This window comes from Macrobrachium rosenbergii, chromosome 22 (assembly GCF_040412425.1).
Source record: "Macrobrachium rosenbergii isolate ZJJX-2024 chromosome 22, ASM4041242v1, whole genome shotgun sequence".
NCBI classification, from domain to species: Eukaryota; Metazoa; Arthropoda; class Malacostraca; order Decapoda; family Palaemonidae; genus Macrobrachium; species Macrobrachium rosenbergii.
Window position 1 is genome coordinate 47923391 of NC_089762.1, and position 24372 is coordinate 47947762.

Consider the following 24372-nt stretch of genomic DNA (forward strand, 5'->3'; position numbering starts at 1 on the left):
CCAAGTAAAGATAACATAATAAACACTCTAGACACATGAGATAACATAATAAAAAATGATAATCGGCAATATCCACACAGTTGCTGAAGAAGTAGAAAGAAATAGCATTCGTGATAATTGTAATGACAGTAATAATATTGTGAAGAATAGTAAAAAAAATATTAAAAATAAAAAAAAAACAGATTGCACACAATTAATTACCATGACAGTATCTGGCATAGGGCTGTAAGCACAAAGACTTGTCAGAGGCTATATTCTCTGCAGCCCTGCTTATAATTATTTTCAGATGTGATTATGCTATCTGTAATGATATATCTGCAAGTTTCATATTCCCAGACACTCATCCACATCTTCCTGACTGATGAAGACTTTCAGACATTTGTTCCAACAGCGTGTGTGGATGATTCCCATTTTTCTTTAAAAAAAGTCATTTCTTTATATTTATAGCTTGGTGATATACAGCTCTGACTCTTCTACGAATATGGCAGTCTTCTGTGAGAAACTCAAGGTCGCCAGTCAGGTTCAAAAGTATTCTGAAACATGCTGCTCAGTTTAATCTGAAGGCATGAAGCGGGAAAAAATTCGTGATACAGTACACTAATTAATGGCCCCCAGACTGGTTTGTTTGTTTGTTGTGGCCCTGAAACTTTAGAGGACTCTCCAAGAACCTTCGATTCCCACAACAAATCTTCCACAACAGCTTTTATGCCAGAGAAGAACTCTCAGAGGCCAAAAAGGAGCTAAGAGGGTCATGGTCACATTGCTGTGCATCTGGAACTTGTTTAAAACTCAGATATCATAATTTCCAAGTCCATGAATTATCTTTTGCCACTTTTTTCTTGATATTTTACTGGGTAGTATGCAGAGTAGGAAGACAGGGATATTCAGTGTTACTTGGTTAGGTCAGGACACGGCATTCTAGGAAAGATGAGGATCTCTCACGCCTGCCCCTGTCTCCCTAACTTGCATCCGCTCCATTTTACTTTTTCATCCCTTATGAAAACTGTAGGACAGTTCGTAAACTGTGAAAACTACTCTCCTGCTTCCAGACACCTCCGGGCACTGCTGTCGGATTCAACTGCATGTCGTTCCAGCTCAACAAGAAAGGATGCCGGAGGGAGTTTCTCAAACTAAAAACAACTGATAAAAAGTAAGAACTTCGGAGCTTGCTGGATTTCTTGTTAGCTTCCCCCTCTCTCACGTCACATTCATTCTTCTCACATTCAATTTCACATTTCCTTTTTTTTTTATCTTGCACCTCTCCGAGTACCCACGACAAATATCCGTTCATAGTTGTGACAAATATTTTAATGTTTTCTGAGTTCCTTTCTTCAGATTTTCATATGTGCATTCACCATTTCCTTACTGTATTTTCTTATATACCCATTCACCCTTGAGGAAAATGAAATACTGTAAAAACTAAGAGGACTCTAGATGCTGTTGTTCAGTGTCAACTCTGAATCGCGTCTGTAGTTAATTAGAATTTTAAACACAATAGTTTTAGGTACCCTGAATGCATTTCAGCAGCTCTCCCACCTGCCATGAAAAATCAGTGTCCCTTTTAAATGAATCAACAACAATACAATGAAATTCTAATCAGTTTTTAGCCAACCTTTAGAATTCAAAGGGAACTCCAGGTGGAACCGTTTTCATTCAGTGATCATTACATAGAAAAAACCCAGAGTTATTAATCGTGCATCTTTGTGAAACCTTGTGTGTGTGTGTGTGTGTGTGTGTGTTTATTTAAACGCTATATTTTACTTCTCATTTATGTACAGAAGATTCCACAATGATATACTTGACAGCAAAACGAAATGTCATTTTAAAAATATACCTTGGACAATCAAATTTCTGCGGAATCGAATAAAGTTCTGCCCATTTCAGAAGCAAGAAGAAGTTCTGTAAGAAGAAGAAGCCTAAGGGGGCCGTGTTCGACACCAACGAAATATCGATTCTGTACAAACGAAAGAAACTGAAAAAGAAAGAGTGCTCAGGAGGCTTCATATGCGAAATTTATGCTGTTGGAGGTAAGTGGGACCACATCACTAGCTGTGGGATTTCTGTTGTCCTCCCACAAAACGCCTTCAGCGTGAAGAAGTAATTGCAACACCACACCGTCTTTCACGTAGTCAGCCCTCTAGCTTCCCTGAAAGTTACATAGCCAAGGATAAAAGCACCTTCTCTTTACGTGCTGTGATTTACAATTGCCACAGAAACCGGTTGCATGAAAATAGTATGTGAAAAATAATCGCGGGTTGAAAGTTCTAAAAAGAGTTCTAAGAACAGTTAGTTTACTCAGAAAAACCTCAATCAACGTTTCAGTTCCTGTCAGTGAACTCTTTAAACGAGTTCTGTGTGAATGAATAAACCATCTAGAACTGATAACTTCATTGGTTCTAAAACGATACAGTGATCAGTTGGTCTTCAGTCGTGTCATCTAAGCAAGTTCAGATTCATTCATGTATATAACGTGTTTTAATCAGTGATATGTTCCGTTAATTTACAAGTGTTTGTTCTTTCCATTATTTTCTACCCCATTATTCTCTGTGCCGTTGAAGCAGATAGATTCAGAAAAGTTTGGGTCATTTTCTTTAGCATTTTAAGGAAAATTAGACAATTTGTAACAAATGAATCGTGTATTTTGAGGAAATCGCCAGCGTCTACTCTTCCTGCTTATTTCAGCTCCACCGCTTGATGAACTGGGAGCCACATATGAGGAAAAGCAAAAGTTGCAATACTCGATGGAACATCTGAAGAATTTGGTGGATGCAGCCAGAAGCCTCCTTCGCAGGCTGTCAGACGCCCTGAAGAAAAACACAGGCAGTGGGAAAAGGCGGCGACAGCAGCAGGCTTGGAATAACAGCAGTGTTTCTGAAAGGTCCCTGGAGAGGCTGATTGAATTACTCTCTCTCTCGGTCTCTTCCCTTCGAAATCGGGACACTGACATGATCAACAGCATCATCGCTGAAATGCCAGATTTTCTAGCTTACGTTGAAACTTTGTTGGCGCGGATCAGTGCAAACCCTTCCTATTACAATTTGAGTTCGGTGAGCAGGAGTGTGGGGGACGGATTTACGATTCTGAATGAGTGGGAAACTGCTTTCCCCCAGTATTATAATGACGTCACAGGAGAACTTCAGGACGTGGGGTCTCAAATCATCCAGGTTGGTGGCAACACACCTGCTCCACTCCCACCAGCTCCAACTGTTCCTCCTGCTCCTCCTCCTCCCGCAGTGGAAACAGATGCTCCAGTTCCGGTGGTTACAATTCCTCCTGTTGTCAAACCCACTCCTGCTCAGACGACGTCAGATATCGACATTCCAACCAGAGGTGAGGCACAGGCATCTTTCTTTATGCTGCTAACTGGTCGTAATGATCATATATACAGTAAGGATATATATATATATATATATATATATATATATATATATATATATATATATATATATATATATATATATATATATATATATCGTTACTATACTTTGTTTTGAAGTACAAATTTTTCCGTTCATTACCATACCAGTATCTTTTGACCATAATTAAAATTATGTTTCTAACCAGAAAAGAACCCTTTTGGCTACTATCTCGTTAACACTATATATATATACTCGTATATATATACTCATGATAATCCACTACAGAAACAATTGGTCCAGCTCCCGTCGTTACAATTCCTCCTGTTGTCAAACCCACTCCTGCTCAGACGACGTCAGATATCGACATTCCAACCAGAGGTGAGGCACAGTCGTCATTCTTTATGCTGCTAACTTGTCATAGTGATCATATATATATATATATATATATATATATATATATATATATATCGTTACTATACAGTACTTTGTTTTGAAGTACGGATTTTCCGTTCATAACCATACCAGTATCTTTTGACCATAATTCAAATTATGTTTCTAAGCAGAAAAGAACCCTTTTGGCTACTATCTCAGTTAATGGTTATATATATATATATATATATATATATATATATATATATATATATATATATATATATATATATATATATATATATATACCTGATAATCCACTACAGAAACAATTGGTCCAGCTCCTGTCGTTACAATTCCTCCTGTTGTCAAACCCACTCCTGCTCAGACGACGTCAGATATCGACATTCCAACCAGAGGTGAGGCACAGGCGTCATTCTTTATGCTGCTAACTTGTCATAGTGATCATATACTCCTGTATATGTATGTATGTATATATATATATATATATATATATATATATATATATATATATATATATATATATATATATATATATATCGTTACTATGCTTTGTTTTGAAGTACGGATTTTTCTGTTCATAACCATACCAGTATCTTTTGACCATAATTCAAATTATGTTTCTAAGCAGAAAAGAACCCTTTTTGGCTACTATCTCAATGATATATATATATATATATATATATATATATATATATATATATATATATATATATATATATATATATATATACCCTGATAATCCACTACAGAAACAATTGGTCCAGCTCCAGTCGTTACAATTCCTCCTGTTGTCAAACCCACTCCTGCTCAGACGACGTCAGATATCGACATTCCAACCAGAGGTGAGGCACAGGCGTCATTCTTTATGCTGCTAACTTGTCATAGTGATCATATACTCAATATATGTATGTATATATATATATATATATATATATATATATATATATATATATATATATATATATATATATATATATATATATATATATATCGTTACTATGCTTTGTTTTGAAGTACGGATTTTTCTGTTCATAACCATACCAGTATCTTTTGACCATAATTCAAATTATGTTTCTAAGCAGAAAAGAACCCTTTTGGCTACTATCTCGTTAATGCTATATATATATATATATATATATATATATATATATATATATATATATATACTCCTGATAATCCACTACAGAAACAATTGGTCCAGCTCCCGTCGTTACAATTCCTCCTGTTGTCAAACCCACTCCTGCTCAGACGACGTCAGATATCGACATTCCAACCAGAGGTGAGGCACAGGCGTCATTCTTTATGCTGCTAACTTGTCATAGTGATCATATATGTATATATATATATATATATATATATATATATATATATATATATATATATATATATATATATATATATATATATATATATATATATATATATATATATCGTTACTATACTTTGTTTTGAAGTACAGATTTTTCCGTTCATAACCATACCAGTATCTTTTGACCATAATTCAAATTATGTTTCTAAGCAGAAAAGAACCCTTTTGGCTACTATCTCGTTAACGCTATATATATATGTATACTCCTGATAATCCACTACAGAAACAATTGGTCCAGCTCCCGTCGTTACAATTCCTCCTGTTGTCAGAACTACTGCTGATCAGCCGACAGCAGATGTTGACATTACAGCTGAGGGTAAGGCACAAGCATCTTTTCTTTATGCCACTGACTCGTCATACTGACCACAAATGCATTACAGTAGCACCCCAACTTAATGACTTCATACTTACCAGCTGCATTCTAATGATGCTATATTTTTAACTGAATCTCCTTGGCAAGTGTAAGGTACAGATTACTTTATGTTACAAATTTTGTGGAATTGCTGTTAGAAGTTATATATATCTAACATAAACTCCAGTGCTGACTACAATATAGGGTCTACCTTAGTTAACAGGCTTTGTAACTTATCAGAAAGCCTGACTAGAAATGCATCTGGCAAGTTTAGATGCTTCTGTATTTGTTTTTATATATCATTACTATACATCATCATGAATAAACAGTATTTCTATTGCCAAAAAATCCTTTTTAGATGCCATTAATGTCAAATACTCCTTCTATTCAGCTATAGAAACAATTGCTCCAGGTCCAGTGCTTACAGCTCCTCCTGTTGACAGAACCACTGCTGCTCAAATGACCTCAGAAATCGACTTTATAACTAAAGGTCAGACACAAGCACGTGCTTTCTTTATGCCACTTGACTAGTCATGATAACCTTATTTACAGAATAACACCAAAACTTAACAGACTTCAGTACTTATCAGCTAAATTATTATGATTATGTGCTATAGTACCAGTTCAGATTATATCCGTGTTTGCATGAATCTCTTAAATTGAAGATTAAGCATAAAGTACAGTAGTAATTAAATGGAATTGCTGGTAGCAGTTAGATATAAAGAGATTATTCAAGTGTAGCTTAAACTATCAAGTCTTTGATATTTAGCAGATTTTGTGACTTATGCGAAAGCTAGACCTGCAAAGAGGCTGATAAGCTGAGGAGCTTCTGTATATATATTTTACAAATAACAAATATCTCATTACTTTGCTGCATTGAAGGATCATTTTCATTGTTAACTACTCCAGCATCTTTTGACAGTTATTCATCATGAATAATCAATTGTTTTTGTCAAAAAATATCCTTTTAGTGGTGCTCCCATTAATGTTGTATACTCCTTCTATTCTGTTACAAAAACAACTGCTATAGGTCCAGTGTTTACAGCTCATGTTGACATAACTACTGCTGCTCAAATGACTTCAGAAATTGTCTTTACAACTAAAGGTCAGACACTGACACGTGCTTTCTTTATGCCACTTGACTATTCATGATAACCTTAATTACTGAGTAACACCAAAACCTAACAGACTTCAGTACCTATCATCTTATTCTTTGCTATGTTACCATTCCAGATGTGGTGAATTTTTAGATAAATCTCTTAAATTAAATGCTAAGTGTAGAGAAGGAGTTTGTTTAGCATACAAACTGTGGGGAATTGCTGTTGGCAGTTGTACATCTTGAAAAAATTCAAGCGCTACAATATGGGATCTTAGTTAGTTATTGAACTTTGTAACTTATCAGAAAGCCTGGCAAGTTTAGATGCTTCTGTATTTTTGTTTTTTATATCATTACTACACTTCGTTGATCATCATGCCAAAAAGAATCCTTTTAGCTGCCATTAATGCCAAATACTCCTTCTATTCTGCTATAGAGACAATTGCTCCAGGTCCAGTGTTTACAGCTCATGTTGACAGAACTACTGCTGCTCAAATGACCTCAGAAATCGACTTTACAGCTAAAGGTCAGGCACAAATGTGTGCTTTCTATATGCCACTTGACTAGTCATGATAACCTTAATTACTGGATAAAACCAAACCTTAACAGACTTTAATATTTATCAGCTAAGTTATCATGATTATTATTAGGTATACTACCAGTTCAGATTAGATCCGTGTTTTGATGAATTTCTTAAATTGAAGATTAAGTGTAAAGTACATGTATAGCTGGGTTAGTAATTAAATGGAATTGCTATTAGCTGTTGGGTATCAAAAAATTATTCAAGTGCAGCCTATATTATCAGGTCTTTGACATTTAACGGATTTTGTGACTTGTCAGAAAGCCTAAACTGCAAATAGTCATTCTTAACCACTCCAGTATCTTTTGACAGTTATTCACCATGAATAAATAATGTTTGGTGCCAAAAAAAACCTTTTGGGTGGCTGTCTCATTAATGTAAGGTATGCCTTCTGGTCTGCTATAGAAACAATTGCACCAGGTCCAGTGTTTACAACTCATCCTGTTGATAGAACCACTGCTGCTCAAATGACTTCAGAATCCGTCTTTACAACAAAAGGTCAGACACAAGCATGTGCTTTCTTTATGCCACTGGCTGTTCACGATAACCTTAATTACTAAGTAACACCAAAACTTAACAGACTTCAGTACCAATCATCTATATTAGTAATATTATTGTTCTTTGCTATGCTACCATTCCAGATGTGGTGAATTTTGAGATAAATCTCTTTAAATTAAGTGCTAAGTGTAGAGAAGGAGTTTGTTTAGGCTACAAACTATGTGGAAGTGCTGTTAGCAGTTACGGTATATATCTAGAAAAAATTCCAGTGCTGACTACAATACAGTATAGGGTTTTAGTTAGTTAATGAACTCTGTAACTTACCACATAGCCTGACCAGAAATACATCTGGCAACTGTAGATATTCCGTATTTTTTTTTTTTATATCATTACTATACTTCATTGAACATCATGCCAAAAAGAAACCTTTTAGCTGCTATTAATGCCAAGTATTACTTCTATTCTGCAATAGAAACAATTGCTCCAGGTCAAGTGTTTACAACTCATCCTGTTGACAGAACTACTGCTGCTCAAATGACAGAAATTGACTTTACAACTAAAGGTCAGACACAAGCACATGTTTTCTTTATGCCACTAACTAGTCATGATGACCCTAATTATTGAATAACACCAACACTTAACAGAATTTAGTGCTTATCAGCTACATTATTATGATTATTATATGTTATACTACCATTTCAGATGAGATCCAAGTTTAAATGATTCTCCTAATTTGAAAATTAAGTATAAAGTACAGGTTTAGTTAGTTTAGTAACTAAATGGAATTGCTGGTAGCAGTTAGATATCAAGATCCAAGTTTAAATGAATCTCCTAATTTGAAAATTAAGTATAAAGCACAGGCTTAGTTAGGTTAGTAACTAAATGGAATTGCTGGTAGCAGTTAGATATCAAGAAATTATTCAAGTGCAGGCTATAGTATTGGGTCTTTGACATTTAACAGATTTTATGACTTGTCAGAAAACCTAAACGGCAAATAGTAATTCTTACCACTACAGTACCTTTTGACAGTTATTCACCATGAATAAATAATATGTTTTGTGCCGAAAAAAGACCCTTGAGTGGATGTCCCATTAATGTAATATATGCCTTCTATTCTGTCATAGATACAATTGCTCCAGGTCCAGTGTTTACAACTCAAATGACCTCAGAAATCTTCTTTACAACTAAAGGTCAGACACAAGCATGTGCTTTCTTTATGCCACTTGACTAGTCATGATAACCTTAATTACTGGATAAAACCAAAACTTTACAGACTTCAGTGCTTATCAGCTAAATTATTGTGATTATTATTAGCTATACTACCAGTTCAGAAGAGATCCATGTTTGGATTAATCTCTTAAATTGAAGATTAAGTGCAAAGTACAGGTATAATTAATTAGTAATTAAATGGAATTGCTATTGGCTGTTAGAAATCAAAAAATTATTCAAATGCAGCCTATAGTATTGGGTCTTTGACATTTAACGGATTTTGTGACTTGTCAGAAAGCCTAAACTGCAAACGATCATTCTTAACCACTCCAGTATCTTTTGACAATTATTCACCATGAATTAATATTATGTTTAGTGCCAAAAAAAAGACCCTTCGAGTGGATGTCCCGTTAATGTAATATATCCCTTCTATTCTGTTATAGAAACAATTGCTCCAAGTCCAGTGTTTACAACTCATATTGACAGAACTACTGCTGCTCAAATGACCACAGAAATGGACTTTACAACCAAAGGTCAGGCACAAGTGTGTGCTTTCTTTATGCCACTTGACTAGTCATGATAACCTTAATTACTGGATAAAACCAAAACTTTACAGACTTCAGTGCTTATCAGCTAAATTATTATGATTATTATTAGCTATACTACCAGTTCAGATTAGATCCATGTTTGGATGAATCTCTTAAATTGAAGATTAGGTTTAAAGTACAGGTATAATTAGGTTAGTAATTAAATGGAATTGCTATTAACTGTTAGAAATCAAAAAATTATTCAAGTGCAGCTTATAGTATTGGGTCTTTGACATTTAACAGATTTTGTGACTTGTCAGAAAGCCTAAATGGCAAATGATCATTATTACCCACTTCAGTATCTTTTGACAATTATTCACCATGAATTAATATTATGTTTGGTGCCAAAAAAAAGACCCTTCAAGTGGATGTCCCGTTAATGTAATATATGCCTTCTGTTCTGCCATAGAAACAATTGCTCCAGGTCCAGTGTTTACAACTCATGTTGACAGAACCACTGCTGCTCAGATGACCTCAGAAATCGACTTTACAACCAAAGGTCAGGCACAAGTGTGTGCTTTCTCTATGCCACTTGACTAGTCATGATAACCTTAATTACTGGATAAAACCAAAACTTTACAGACTTCAGTGCTTATCAGCTAAATTATTATGATTATTATTAGCTAGACTACCAGTTCAGATTAGATCCATGTTTGGATAAATCTCTTAAATTGAAGATTAAGTGTAAAGTACAGGTATAATTAGGTTAGTAATTAAATGGAATTGCTATTGGCTGTTAGATATAAAAAAATTATTCAAATGCAGCCTATAGTATTGGGTCTTTGACATTTAATAGATTTTGTGACTTGTCAGAAAGCCTAAACTGCAAATGATCATTCTTAACCACTCCAGTATCTTTTGACAAGTATTCACCATGAATAAATATTGTTTGGTGCCAAAAAAAGACCCTTTGAGTGGATGTCCCATTAATGTAATATATCCCTTCTATTCTGTCATAGAAACAATTGCTCCAGGTCCAGTGTTTACAACTCATATTGACAGAACTACTGCTGCTCAAATGACCACAGAAATGGACTTTACAACTAAAGGTCAGACACAAGTGTGTGCTTTCTTTATGCCACTTGACTAGTCATGATAACCTTAATTACTGGATAAAACCAAAACTTTACAGACTTCAGTGCTTATCAGCTAAATTATTATGATTATTATATTAGCTAGACTACCAGTTCAGATTAGATCCATGTTTGGATGAATCTCTTAAGTTGAAGATTAAGTTAAAGTACAGGTATAATTAGGTTAGTAATTAAATGGAATTGCTATTAACTGTTAGAAATCAAAAAATTATTCAAGTGCAGCCTATAGTATTGGGTCTTTGACATTTAATAGATTTTGTGACTTGTCAGAAAGCCTAAACTGCAAATGATTATTCTTAACCACTCCAGTATCTTTTGACAAGTATTCACCATGAATAAATATTATGTTTGGTGCCAAAAAAAGACCCTTTGAGTAGATGTCCCATTAATGTAATATATGCCTTCTATTCTGTCATAGAAACAATTGCTCCAGGTCCAGTGTTTACAACTCATGTTGACAGAACTACTGCTGCTCAAATGACCTCAGAAATCGACTTTACAACTAAAGGTCAGACACAAGCATGTGCTTTCTTCATGCCACTTGAATAGTCATGATAACCTTAATTACTGGATAAAACCAAAACTTTACAGTCTTCAGCACTTATCAGCTAAATTACTATGATTATTATTAGCTAGACTACCAATACAGATTAGATCCATGTTTGGATAAATCTCTTAAATTGAAGATTAAGTGTAAAGTACAGGTATAGTTAGGTTAGTAATTAAATGGAATTGCCATTAGCTGCTGGGTATCAAGAAATTATTCAAGTGAAGGCTATGGTATTGGGTCCCTGACATATAACAGATTTTGTGACTTGTCAGAAGGCCTAAACTGCAAATAGTCGTTCTTAACCACTCCAGTATTTTTTGACAGTTATTCACCATGAATAAATAATATGTTTGGTGCCAAAAAAACAAGATCCTTTGAGTGGCTGTCCCATTAATGTAATGTATGCCTTCTGGTCTGCTATAGAAACAATTGCACCAGGTCCAGTGTTTACAACCCATCCTGTTGACAGAACTACTGCTGTTCAAATGACTTCAGAAACCGTCTTTACAACAAAAGGTCAGACACAAACACGTGCTTTCTTCATGCCACTGACTAGTCACGATGATCTTAATTACTGAGTAACACCAAAACTTAACAGAATTCAGAACCTATCATCTATATTAGTAATATTATTATTCTTTGCTATGCTACCATTCCAGATTTGGTAAATTTTTAGATAAATCTCTTAAATTAAATGCTAAGTGTAGAGAACTGAGTTTGTTTAGGCTACAAACTATGTGGAACTGCTGTTAGCAGTTATACATCTAGAAAAAATTCAAGTGCTGACTACAATATGGGGTCTTTCTTAGTTAATGGACTTTGTAACTTATCAGAAAGTCTGACTAGAAATGCATCTGGCAAGTTTAGGGGCTTCCATATTTTTTTATATATATATTACAATACTTCATTGATCATCATGCCAAAAAGAATCCTTTTAGCTACCATTAATGCCAAATACTCCTTCTGTTCTGCTATAGAAACAATTGCACCAGGTCCAGCGTTTACAACTCATGCTGTTGACAGAACTACTGCTACTCAAATAACCCCAGAAATCAACTTTACAACTAAAGGTCAGACACAAGCATGTGCTTTCTTTATGCCGTTGACTAGTCATGACGACCTTAATTACTGAATGACACCAAAACTTAACAGACTTCAGTACTATCAGCTACATTTCTATGATTATTTTTTTACTGTGAACCATTTTAGGTGTAATACATTTGTAGATGAATCTCTTGAATTCAGTGGTCCGTGTAAAGTACGGTGTTAAGTTGAGTTTAGGAACTATGTGGAAGAGCTTTTTGCAGTTAAATAGCTTGAAAATGTACAGGTGCAGGCTACGATATATTGTCTTGATACTTAACGGGCCCAACCCTCAAAGAGTCTAATGAATTAAGGGACAACTGTATATATAATGTATATATCTCTCATTACTATGCTTCATTGACATTTAATTTTCCTTCTTAACCACTCCAGTATCTTTTGACCCTAAACCATCAAGAGTAAACAGTGTTTTTGAGGCCAAATAAATCCTTCTGTCAGCTGTCTCATTAATGACATATACTCCTTCTATTCCACTAGAGAAACAATTACTCCAGCTCCTGGCATTACAGATCCTACAGTTATCACAACCACTCCTGCTCAGACAACGTCAAAAATTGATATTTCAACTGAAGGCCAGACAGGAGCATCATTTTTCTCTATCCCACTGACTAGTCACGATGACCATAATTATGTACTGAGTAACACCAGAACTTAACGAATTTCTGTAATTTTCAGCTACACTATTATCATAATCAACTACATTATTATGATTGTTTTTTTTACTAAGCAAAAACTTCTATAACCAACAATCTCATTAATGCTATATACTCATCATATTCCACTATTGAACCAATTGCCCCACCTCCTAACTTTACGACAATTGTCAGAACTATGCTTGCTCAAATGACTCCAGAATGGACATTCCTGTACAACTAGAGGTCAGACACATATCTTTGCCTAAACACCACTGATTAGACACAGTGACCATAAATGCTGATGGACTTCATGACTCATCAGAAAGCCAGACTGGAAAGGCTTTTAGTAAGCTGAGATGCTACTGTGTTTATAAATGGTAGCATCCTTTGGCATTATTCTATCATGCAGAAATTATATTTCTGTGGCCAAAATAAAATTTTTAGTGGCTTTCTCATTAATTCTATATGCTTCTCTTCTACTGTAGAAACAATTCATATAAATCTTTTAAACTGAAATGCAAGTGTAAAGTACATTTTAGTTTACATTTGAAAATATGTAAAATTGTTGTTAGCATTTAGATATTTTAGAAAATATTGAAGTACAGGTATATGATTAGGTTCTTTATTAGTCAAGTGCAGGCTATAATATAGACCCTGTTAGTTTATGGACTTTGGGACTTGTCAGAAAGTCCGCTCCTAAAGCATGGGAAAAGTTAAGGTGTTACTGTATATGTACTTTATATCTCATTATTGTGCTTCATTGGAAGTGAAATGTGCTTTGGACAGTTATTCATCATGAGAAAATAATGTTTTTGTGGCCAAAAAAATCGTTTTAGTAGACTTCTCCTTAATGACCTATATACTCCCCTGTTCTGCTAAAGAAACCATGGCTCCAGCTCCCAGCGTTACAACTCCTGCCATTGTTGAGACTGCTGCTCCAACAACGCCAGATGTCAACTTTTCAACTAAAGGTCGGGTACAAAGATCCTTTTTTCTTTGTGTTGCTTACTGGTCATAATGACCATAAACACAGCAGTTACACCTCAGCCTAATGGAGTTCGTAACTCATCTTATTGCTGTACAATTATTTTTTCCTATGCTACCATTTTAGTTAAAGCTCTTAAGTTGATTGTTAATTCAGGTTTAGGCTAGTTTAGGAACTATATGGGATTGCTGTCAGCAGTTAGTTATATTCAAGTACAGGCTATACTATGGGTTGTTATTTACAGTGGCAGATTACCCAATAGGCTGATTAGGGTAAGCCTAGGGGCCCCCCAAAGCCTTGGCGGGCCCCTGGCTCCAAAGTTGCTAGCTTGTATAAAAATTGTGTAGCTGCAAAAAGCCAGACCCACAAAGAGTCATAAGTTGAGATGCTACTGTATATATATATTTTATATATATCTCTTTAATGTGCTTTATTGAAACCTAATTTTCATTCTTTGCCACTTTTGAAAGCAGCTATCTCATCAATACCATATATCTTCTATTCTACTATAGAATCAACTGCTCCACCTCCCATGTTTACAAGTCCTGCTCAAATGACATCGAAAATCAACACTTTGACAACAGGTCAGGTGCAAGAATTTTTGCTTTCCGCTTATATAGTGATCGGACCTTATTTGCATTTTAGTAACATGTAAAAAGGTTGAGATATGTGAAATAGACTGAAGGGTCTATTTAAGCATATTTAGTTATTCATTGCTCTTAATATACATCACTCAGAACATTCAAGAAGAAATAGCTCTTCTAGTAATGTGGCAAAGAATGTCAAGAAACAGAAAATAATCTGAAAAAGCATGTTTTTAAGAATTAATGGAATAATTAATGATTTACAGACTGGTCTGAATTTTTATGGGAGAACCAGAAGTTAATTTTTTAGCACTTAATGGAAAATAGAACAATTTATGACACCTAATTGATACTTCTCTCTACAACAATTTATGACACCTAATTGATACTTCTCTCTACAAGAGAATTTATATTTAAAGGAAATTGCCGTTTTTATTTTATATATCATTACTATACTTCATTGATCACCATGCCAAAAAGAACCCTTTTACTTGCCATTAATGCCAAATACTCCTTCTATTCTGCTATAGAAACAATTGCTCCAGGTCCAGTGTTTACAACTCATCCTGTTAACAGAACCACTGCTGCTCATGTGACCTCAGAAATCGACTTTACAACTAAAGGTCAGACACAAGCACGTGCTTTCTTTATGCCAATGACTATTCATGACAACCTTAATTACTGAATGACACCAAAACTTAACAGACTTCAGTCCTGTCAGCTACATTTTTATGATTATTTTTTACTCTGAAACCATTTTAGATGTAATACATTTGTAGATGAATCTCCTGAATTCAGTGGTCTGTGTAAAGTACAGTGTTAAGTTGAGGTTAGGAACTATGTGGAAGAGATTTTAGCAGTTAGATACCTTGAAATGTACAGATGCAGGCTACGATCAGAAAGCCAGACTGGAAAGGCTTTTAGTAAGCTGAGATGCTGCTGTGTTTATACATTTCATTCTTAACCATTTTAGCATCCTTTGACATTATTCTATCATGAAGAATAATATTTCTGTGGCCAAAATAAGATTTTTAGTGGCTGTCTCATTAATACTATATGCTTCTATTCTACTGTAGACATTTATATAAATCTTTTAAATTGAAATGTAAGTGTAAAGTACATTTTAGTTTACACTTGAAAATTATGTAAAATTGCTGTTAGCAGTTAGATATTTTAGGAAATACTGAAGTACAGGTTTATGATTAGATTGTTCATTAGTCAAGTGCAGGCTATAATATAGAGCCTGTTAGTTTATGGACTTTGGGACTTGTCAGAAAGCTCAATCTTAAAGCATGGGAAAAGTTAAGGTGCTACTGTGTATGTATTTTATATCTCATTACCGTACTTCATTGAAAGTGAAATGTCATTATCTTTGGACAGTTATTCATCATGAGAAAGTAATGTTTTTGTGGCCTAAAAAAATCGCTTTAGTGGACATCTCATTGATGACTTATATACTTCTTCTGTTCTGCTATAGAAACCATGGCTCCATCTCCCAACGCTACAACTCCTGCCAAGACTACTGCTCCAACAACGCCAGATGTCAACTTTTCGACTAAAGGTCTGGTACAAAGATCTTTTTTCTTTATGTTGCTTACAACAGTTACACCTCAGCCTAATAAAATTCATAACTTATCAGCTACCTTATTGCTGTACGATTATTTTTACCTGTGATACCATTTTAGTTAAAGCTCTTAAGTTGATTGTTAATTCAGGTTTAGGCTAGTTTAGGAACTATATGGGATTGGTGTCAGTAGTTAGTTATATTCAAGTACAGGCTATACTATGGGTTGTTATTTACACTGGCAGATTACCCAATAGGCTGATTAGGCTAAGCCTAGTGCCCCCCTGGCTCCAGAGTCGCTAGCTTGTATGTTAAAATTGTGTAGCTGGAAAAATTATTGGCCCCATACACATAAATATATATATATATATATATATATATATATATATATATATATATATATATATATATATATATATATATATATATATATATATATATACATACATACATACATACATATACACATACCCTTAGCCTAGGGGCCCCAAAGAGTCTTAATCTGGCACTGGTTATTTACCAGACAATTGAATCATCAGAAAGCCAAACCCACAAAGAGTCATAAGTTGAGGTGCTACTGCATATATATATTTTATATATCTCTCGTTAATGTGCTTTATTGAAACCTAATTTTCATTCTTTGCCACTTTTGAAAGCAGCTATCTCATCAATACTATATATCGTTTGTTCCACTATAGAATCAACTGCTCCGCCTCCCATGTTTACAAGTCCTGCTCAAATGACATCGAAAATCAACACTTCGACAACAGGTCAGGTGCAAGAATTTTTGCTTTACGCTTATATAGTGATTGATCCTTATTTGCATTTTAATAACACACGTAAAAAGGTTGAGGTATGTGAAATAGACTGAAGGGTCTATTTAGGCATATTTAGTCATTCATTGCTCTTAATGTACGTCACTCAGAACATTCAAGAAGAAATAGCTCTTCTAGTAATGTGGCAAAGAATGTCAAGAAACAGAAAATAATCTTAAAAAAGATATTTTTAAGAAGTAATGGAATAATTAATGATTTACAGACTGGTCTGAATTTTTATGGGAGAACCAGAGTTAATTTTTTAGCACTTAATGGAAAATAGAACAATTTATGACACCTAACTGATACTTCTCTCTACAAGAGAATTTATATTTAAAGGAAATTGCCGTTTTTATTTTATATATCATTACTATACTTCATTGGTCATCATGCCAAAAAGAATCCTTTTACTGCCATTAATGCCAAATACTCCTTCTGTTCTGCTATAGAAACAATTGCTCCAGGTCCAGTGTTTACAACTCATGCTGTTGACAGAACTACTGCTGCTCAAATAACCCCAGGAATCAACTTTACAACTAAAGGTCAGACACAAGCGCGTGCTTTCTTCATGCCACCGACTAGTCACGATGATCTTAATTACTGAGTAACACCAAAACTTAACAGACTTCAGAACCTATCATCTATATTAGTAATATTATTGTTCTTTGCTATGCTACCATTCCAGATCTGGTGAATTTTTAGATAAATTCAGGTTTAGGCTAGTTTAGGAACTATATGGGATTGCTGTCAGCAGTTAGTTATATTCAAGTACAGGCTATACTATGGGTTGTTATTTACAGTGGCAGATTACCCAATAGGCTGATTAGGCTAAGCCTAGGGGCCCCCTGGCTCCAAAGTGAGTTAAAAATTGTGTAGCTGCAAAAATTATTGGCTCCCATACATTATATATATGTGTATATATATATGCTACCTTTAAAGAGTCTTAATCTGGCACTGGTTATTTACCAGACAACTGAATCATCAGAAAGCCAAACCCACAAAAGAGTCATAAGTTGAGGTGCTACTGTATATATATGTTTTATATATATCTCCTTAATGTGCTTTATTGAAACCTAATTTTCATTCTTTGCCACTTTTGAAAGCAGCTATCTCATCATACCATATGTCTTCTGTTCCACTATAGTCAGCTGCTCCGCCTCCCATGTTTACAAGTCCTGCTCAAATGACATCGAAAATCAACACTTCGACAACAGGTCAGGTGCAAGAATTTTTGCTTTACGCTTATATAGTGATTGATCCTTATTTGCATTTTAATAACACACGCTGAAGGGTCTATTTAAGCATATTTAGTTATTCATTGCTCTTAATATACATCACTCAGAACATTCAAGAAGAAATAGCTCTTCTAGTGATGTGGCAAAGAATGTCAAGAAACAGAAAATAATCTTAAAAAGATATTTTTAAGAAGTAATGGAATAATTAATGATTTACAGACTGGTCTGAATTTTTATGGGAGAACCAGAAGTTAATTTTTTAGCACTAATGGAAAATAGAACAATTTATGACACCTAATTGATACTTCTCTCTACAACAATTTATGACACCTAATTGATACTTCTCTCTACAAGAGAATTTATATTTAAAGGAAATTGCCGTTTTTATTTTATATATCATTACTATACTTCATTGGTCATCATGCCAAAAAGAATCCTTTTACTGCCATTAATGCCAAATACTCCTTCTGTTCTGCTATAGAAACAATTGTTCCAGGTCCAGTGTTTACAACTCATGCTGTTGACAGAACTACTGCTGCTCAAATAACCCCAGGAATCAACTTTTTACAACTAAAGGTCAACACAAGCGCTTTCTTCATGCCACCGACTAGTCACGATGATCTTAATTACTGAGTAACACCAAAAATCATATCATCTATATTAGTAATATTATTGTTCTTTGCTATGCCACCAATCCAGATCTGGTGAATTTTTAGATAAATTCAGGTTTAGGCTAGTTTAGGAACTATATGGGATTGCTGTCAGCAGTGAGTTATATTCAAGTACAGGCTATACCATGGGTTGTTATTTACAGTGGCAGATTACCCAATAGGCTGATTAGGCTAGAGTCGCTAAGCTTGTATGTTAAAAATTGTGTAGCTGCAAAATTATTGGCCCCATACATATATATATATATGTATATATATATATGCACACACCCTTAGCCTTGTGGCCCCAAAGTGTCTTAATCTGGCGCTGGTTATTTACCAGACACTCTGAATCATCTGAAAGCCAAACCCACAAAGAGTCATAAGTTGAGGTGCTACTGTATATATATGTTTTATATATATCTCCTTAATGTGCTTTATTGAAACCTAATTTTCATTCTTTGCCACTTTTGAAAGCAGCTATCTCATCAATACCATATGTCTTCTGTTCCACTATAGAATCAGCTGCTCCGCCTCCCATGTTTACAAGTCCTGCTCAAATGACATCGAAAATCAACACTTCGACAACAGGTCAGGTGCAAGAATTTCTTTCCTTACGTTTCTATAGTGATCGATCCTTATTTGCATTTTAGTAACACATAAAAAGGTTGGGATATGTGAAATAGACTGAAGGGTCTATTTAGGCATATTTAGTCATTCATTGCTCTTAATGTACGTCACTCAGAACATTCAAGAAGAAATAGCACTTCTAGTAATGTGGCAAAGAATGACGAGAAACAGAAAATAATCTCAAAACATGTTTTTAAGAATTAATGGAATAATTAATGATTTACAGACTGGTCTGAATTTTTATGGGAGAACCAGAGGTTAATTTTTTAGCACTTCATGGAAAATAGGAGAATTACAAGAGAATTTATATTTATAGGAAATTGCCAATGGTTGTTTTTCGTACTCATTTCAGCTCCGCCACTTGATGTACTGGTAGCCCAGTATCAATCAAAATAAAATTTGCAATACTTGGTGGAGTATCTGAAGAATTCAGTGGATAAAGTACAAAGTGTCCTTCAGAGACTGTCAGACCTATTGAAGAGTACTTCAGGTTCAGGGAAAAGGCGACGACGCCAGGTTCCGATTAGTAATCCTTCTGCAGCACCAGTGCAGAGGCTGATTGAATTACTTAGGCTGTCTTTAGTACCAGGACATTGTTACCATCAGCAGCCTGATCAATGTACAGCCTAGTGCAATAGCTGATGTTGAAGCTTTGCTTGCCACAAACCCCTCAAATTTCGATTCATAATCACTGACCCAAAGTGTGGAAGACACTTTCAGAATTCTGAGTGACTGGGAAACTGCTTTCACCACGAGTTATAATGCAGTCACAGCAGAAGTTAATGATTTAGGCTCTCAAATCAGCCAGAGTGGTGGCATCACACCTGCCCCACTCCCACCAGCTCCAGCTGCTCCTCCGGCAGTAGAAATAATTGCTCCAGCTCCTGTAGTTACAACTCCTCCTGTTGTCAATCCCACTCCAGCTCAAACTACAGATCAGGCTCAGGCATCATTTTTCTTTCATGCTACTGATTGGCCATGATGACGACAAATGCAGTGTGCTCATTTTATATATCTCCTCATTGCTGTGCTTCACTGAACAGTAACTTTCATTTTCAGCCACTCCTGTATCTTTTGACCGTTATTCGATGTGAGTAAACATTGTTTCTGAGTGATATGTATCACCTCAAAGTATGGTCACAACTGCTCTGCTTGATAAAAATGTGGCAACTAGTCCTAACTTTACTGAAAAACATCCCAGTGTGGTCACAGCAGCTCGGATTGGTAATTTAGTGGCAGTTAATCCTGACCCAACTGGAAAACCTTCTCCAAATGTAGTCATGACCACTCCGCCAAGGTAATTTAATGACATCTAGCGCCAATTTCAAATGTGGTCACAACAGCTCCACTGGTAATCAAGCGACAGCCAGTTCCAACTTTAAACTTGCAGCTCAGAATGTGGTCGCAACAGCTTCATCTCATTAGTTCATTCACAATCAGATAACGTGAAACGTTTAAGAATTTGTGATGAACCACATTTGGTTCTACAGGTTCTAAAAATACAAATAGAATAGGACATGACTGGCAGAAATTGAGACAGACAAAGGAGGAAGGAGCTGAACAAAACCACATAAAGTGACATTGAAAATAATTCATTATTTACAAATGCACAAACGAGTCAGGTTCAGAAACCAAACAGTTCAAATAAATGAGTTGGTAACATATAAAAGCCCAGGAAACAAACTTCAAATAAACGAACAAACTCCACTTGAGCAATAACCAGGTAGCATAAAAATGACATGAACAGGTAGCATAACAAATATAAAGACAAGCAGCATCACAAATATGGGGTCATGTCAAGATTGGCAAACCCACTTGCATTAGGGTTCGCTATTCTTTACACGAAGATTATTGAGTTCGTTATTCTTTACATGGGAATAATCGGGTTCACTGTTCTAGACACGAACACTTCGGTACCAGACATTTGATCCTCAGGGGCTAGTACTAAACACAGCAAAATACATTTGACCCCCCAGGGGCTAGAACTAAACACGGCAAAACAGTGTAGATGAATCACTGTTTCGCTGTGTTTAGTACTAGCGTTTGTATGGAACTGGAGTTGGGACCGGAAAGGGTTGGCCATTCTTTACATGTGGATCATTGGGTTCGCTGTTCTTGACATGGAGATGTTGGGTTCGCTAATCTTGACATGATCCCAAATATGAAACCAAGCAGCACAAAACATAATACAAAAGCAGTATAATTAATAATACTCGAGCAGCCTAATTACATAACACACAAGTGGCAAAATTAATAACAACAAAAAAACAGAATCTCAGTAGAGATGTCGAGATAGTCACAGCTGTCAACGAGGGTGAAATCAAACAGGCAAACACCATGAAGCCATCGAGACAGCAGCTAGCTGCGGAGCAGGAACACATCCAACAAACAGATGACCACGGCCGAGTCGTCGAGACAGCATGTTCGCTGTCGAACAGGAACCAGTGCTCTCAACAGATAACCATGTTTGTGTCATCCAGACACCCTCACACTGCTGAAGCCAACAGATAAATAATACCTGCTGTCCACCAAAAATGACTCGTTGCTGCTCTGCTGCCGAGATACTGACTCTCTGCCGCTCTGAACCTGACCGACACTGTTGCCTTGTCTTTAACAGCCTGATATGGTCTATCCACACCAGCGGGCATGCCCGTCAGGCACTTCCAGCTGTTTATATTTTTTCTCGCTTTTGAAGCAGTGTTACCAGACAGTCGCATCGCTCTGGCTCCATACTCGGTCAGTCAGTAAAGCTCGTTGAGTAGGCAAGGGAAGAGGGTAGTCTCACCATACTCAGCACCACAGAAAAGAAAAAAATAGCATTGTGTGGAGTAATAGTTGGTGTGTTTAAAAAGAAAGATTGAAAGGAAAATTGCTGCACAGAAGAGTGAGTAGTGTAAAGAGTGGCCACTCAGCTTCCTTCCTTGTATAGTGGAATGGGCTAGGGAAACAGTTTGCCTGTCGGGCAGTGCCCGCTAGTGTGGACAGGGCTTTAAAGGCAAGGCAACATACATCAGCTTACCAAACAAAAGCCAACACCAACAGGTAAGGAGGCAGTAGCCATAACAAGGGAACAGTCGACAAACAACTGTCACAGAAAAACAACAGCTAAACTTACAAATTTCAAAACGTCTCCCACAAATTTCAAAACGTCTCCCACAAACCTGTGCTCTTTAGGCAATTTTTGAATAAACAGCTATTATAATAGGCCATTTACTGAGCGTACTTATCAAAAGAATCGTTCTCAGGCTGCTAATATAATTGGTTATGTTGTGCTGTAAATCCATACCAAGCGAATTTATAGCAAGGCACACCTAGTATGAAATCATATTCTTATTGCCTGCAATTCAGGTCTCAAGCGTTATGCCATCAGAGAACTGTCATCAAGTTTGTATCCTAAGTCCTACCCTAAAAGTCCTATCCCAAGCCCTTTTTACTTTCAGGGGGATACTCGTTCTTTACGACAGGAAAAATTGAACCTGTTGTATTGTAGATACGACAAACAAAAAAGAATACAACACATATTTTTTTCCCCGGCGGTCTATAACACTCATTCAGAATACGCTCGAACAGAAGCATCCAGTTTGAATTTGAAATACGTTTTTAAAAAACATCGTTTAATATTTTTTTTGGTCCTTCGCCTGTTTTTGTTCATCCGTTTGTCATTATTCCTAGGCCCTATCTTGTAAATGTGTGTGTGTGTGTGTTTTTTTTTTACAAACGCGTGAATATCAAATGTATTTCAGGAGTGAGGGATCTGGAGTGAGGTTCTGGTAAAACTTCCTCTTCATTGGTCTTTCATTTCGAAGCCTCTCTTGTTATGTCACTGAATGTCACCTTCCGCACTGGAAATCGCACCTTGCTTTGGAGTGAACAGCACAAGGCATCACAGCTAAATAAATATCTGTTTAATTAGTAATCTCAGCTTCCATTGCTTCCCTATCTCAGTCAGCACTTGTAAAGTCTGAAGACTTGCTTAAGAGAAATAAAACCTGCATCAGTGTTTGGTTTGCATGTTTTTTTCTCTTTTTGCTTGTTTTTTGTTTTTTTTTTGCAAAAATAAACACTTGCTTAATTCGTGCTACGCTTCAGTGTGTGTGTTTGTGCTCGGTTGCGTAGCTATGGCACTTAGTACATATAGAAATATTCATTTCTCAACTTATTTTACAATCAAATCGGTTATTGTGAATCCTTAAATTAAACCGACTTATGACACTCACCATTATCATGTGTAATCGAGTAAGCATAATTATTCAGTCACAAATCAGCATTGAAAACATGAAGATGAAAACTATAATCTACTTACACGAATTAAAAAGATAAATCTTGCACGAGATTGCATTATCATGCGATGAGTGTAGCAGATATGAACGCTGTTATCTTTCCCCCCCACGAATCATGGAAGCTGTAGGCTAGTTTGAAGAGGACAGTGGTTTCCCCATAAGCGGGAACGGGCGTGAACGGGCGTGAAGCCAGCCGGAAGATTCTGAGACTACAGGACGCATACTGTGACTGACATCGACTTCCGGGCGCCAGAGGAAGATTTTCTGCTACGTTATCTCCGAAATCGGACGCTTCTTTCGGTAAGTAATTTAGGAATGTTATAACCACCATCATTATAAATCGTTGGATATCTGTGCCGTGGATTTCGTCGAGAAACTTTCGCGGTTCTGACATTGTTTAAGTCAGGGTCTAGACCTTGGTTCAAGTAACATCTTTGGGACATTTTTAGCAGAGATGGTTGTACTATTGTTTAAGTCAAGGTCTAGACTTTGGTTCAAGTAACATCTTTGGGACATTTTTAGCAGAGATGATTGGATTATTGTTCAAGTCAAGGTCTAGACCTTGGTTCAAGTAACATCTTCGGGACATTTTTAGCAGAGATGGTTGGACTATTTTAGGTCGTTTTAGAGCAGTTCATAAAAATTCTAACACGAGGAAGACCCCCACGTATTCGACAGATGAGAATGGTAATATGGTAATATTTATTTAAAGTAATAATGATCATTTTCCATCCTTCAGAAGGATCTACTTTGTTCTGACTTTTTTTTTTTTTTGACAGATACAAGGAAAAAACTACTCCGGCACC

The 24372-nt window shown here is 35.9% G+C and overlaps 2 protein-coding genes across 2 annotated transcripts in view; both read left to right on the plus strand.

Annotated features, from left to right (window-relative positions):
- LOC136850495 (axoneme-associated protein mst101(2)-like) overlaps positions 1-3954 on the plus strand; it is a 7139-nt gene extending 3185 nt beyond the window's left edge. Inside the window, exons 4-8 of the mRNA XM_067124066.1 lie at positions 1050-1150; positions 1885-2027; positions 2683-3330; positions 3645-3737; positions 3920-3954. Coding sequence (XP_066980167.1) covers positions 1050-1150; positions 1885-2027; positions 2683-3330; positions 3645-3737; positions 3920-3954 — 1020 coding nt within the window. The remainder of the gene's footprint in view (positions 1-1049; positions 1151-1884; positions 2028-2682; positions 3331-3644; positions 3738-3919) is intronic.
- Positions 3955-4935: 981 nt separating this feature from the next.
- Positions 4936-23158, plus strand: LOC136850843 (uncharacterized). The gene is made up of 20 exons (XM_067124864.1): positions 4936-5031; positions 5345-5437; positions 5865-5963; positions 7006-7095; positions 7555-7647; positions 8120-8209; positions 8772-8837; positions 9300-9389; positions 9853-9942; positions 10403-10492; positions 10956-11045; positions 11511-11603; positions 12065-12157; positions 13708-13797; positions 14324-14395; positions 14926-15018; positions 15873-15956; positions 16658-16729; positions 17224-17316; positions 19176-23158. The coding sequence occupies exons 3-20, from the start codon at positions 5933-5935 to the stop codon at positions 19307-19309; spliced, it is 1554 nt and encodes a 517-aa protein (XP_066980965.1). The 5' UTR covers positions 4936-5031; positions 5345-5437; positions 5865-5932; the 3' UTR covers positions 19310-23158.
- Positions 23159-24372: the final 1214 nt, after the last annotated feature.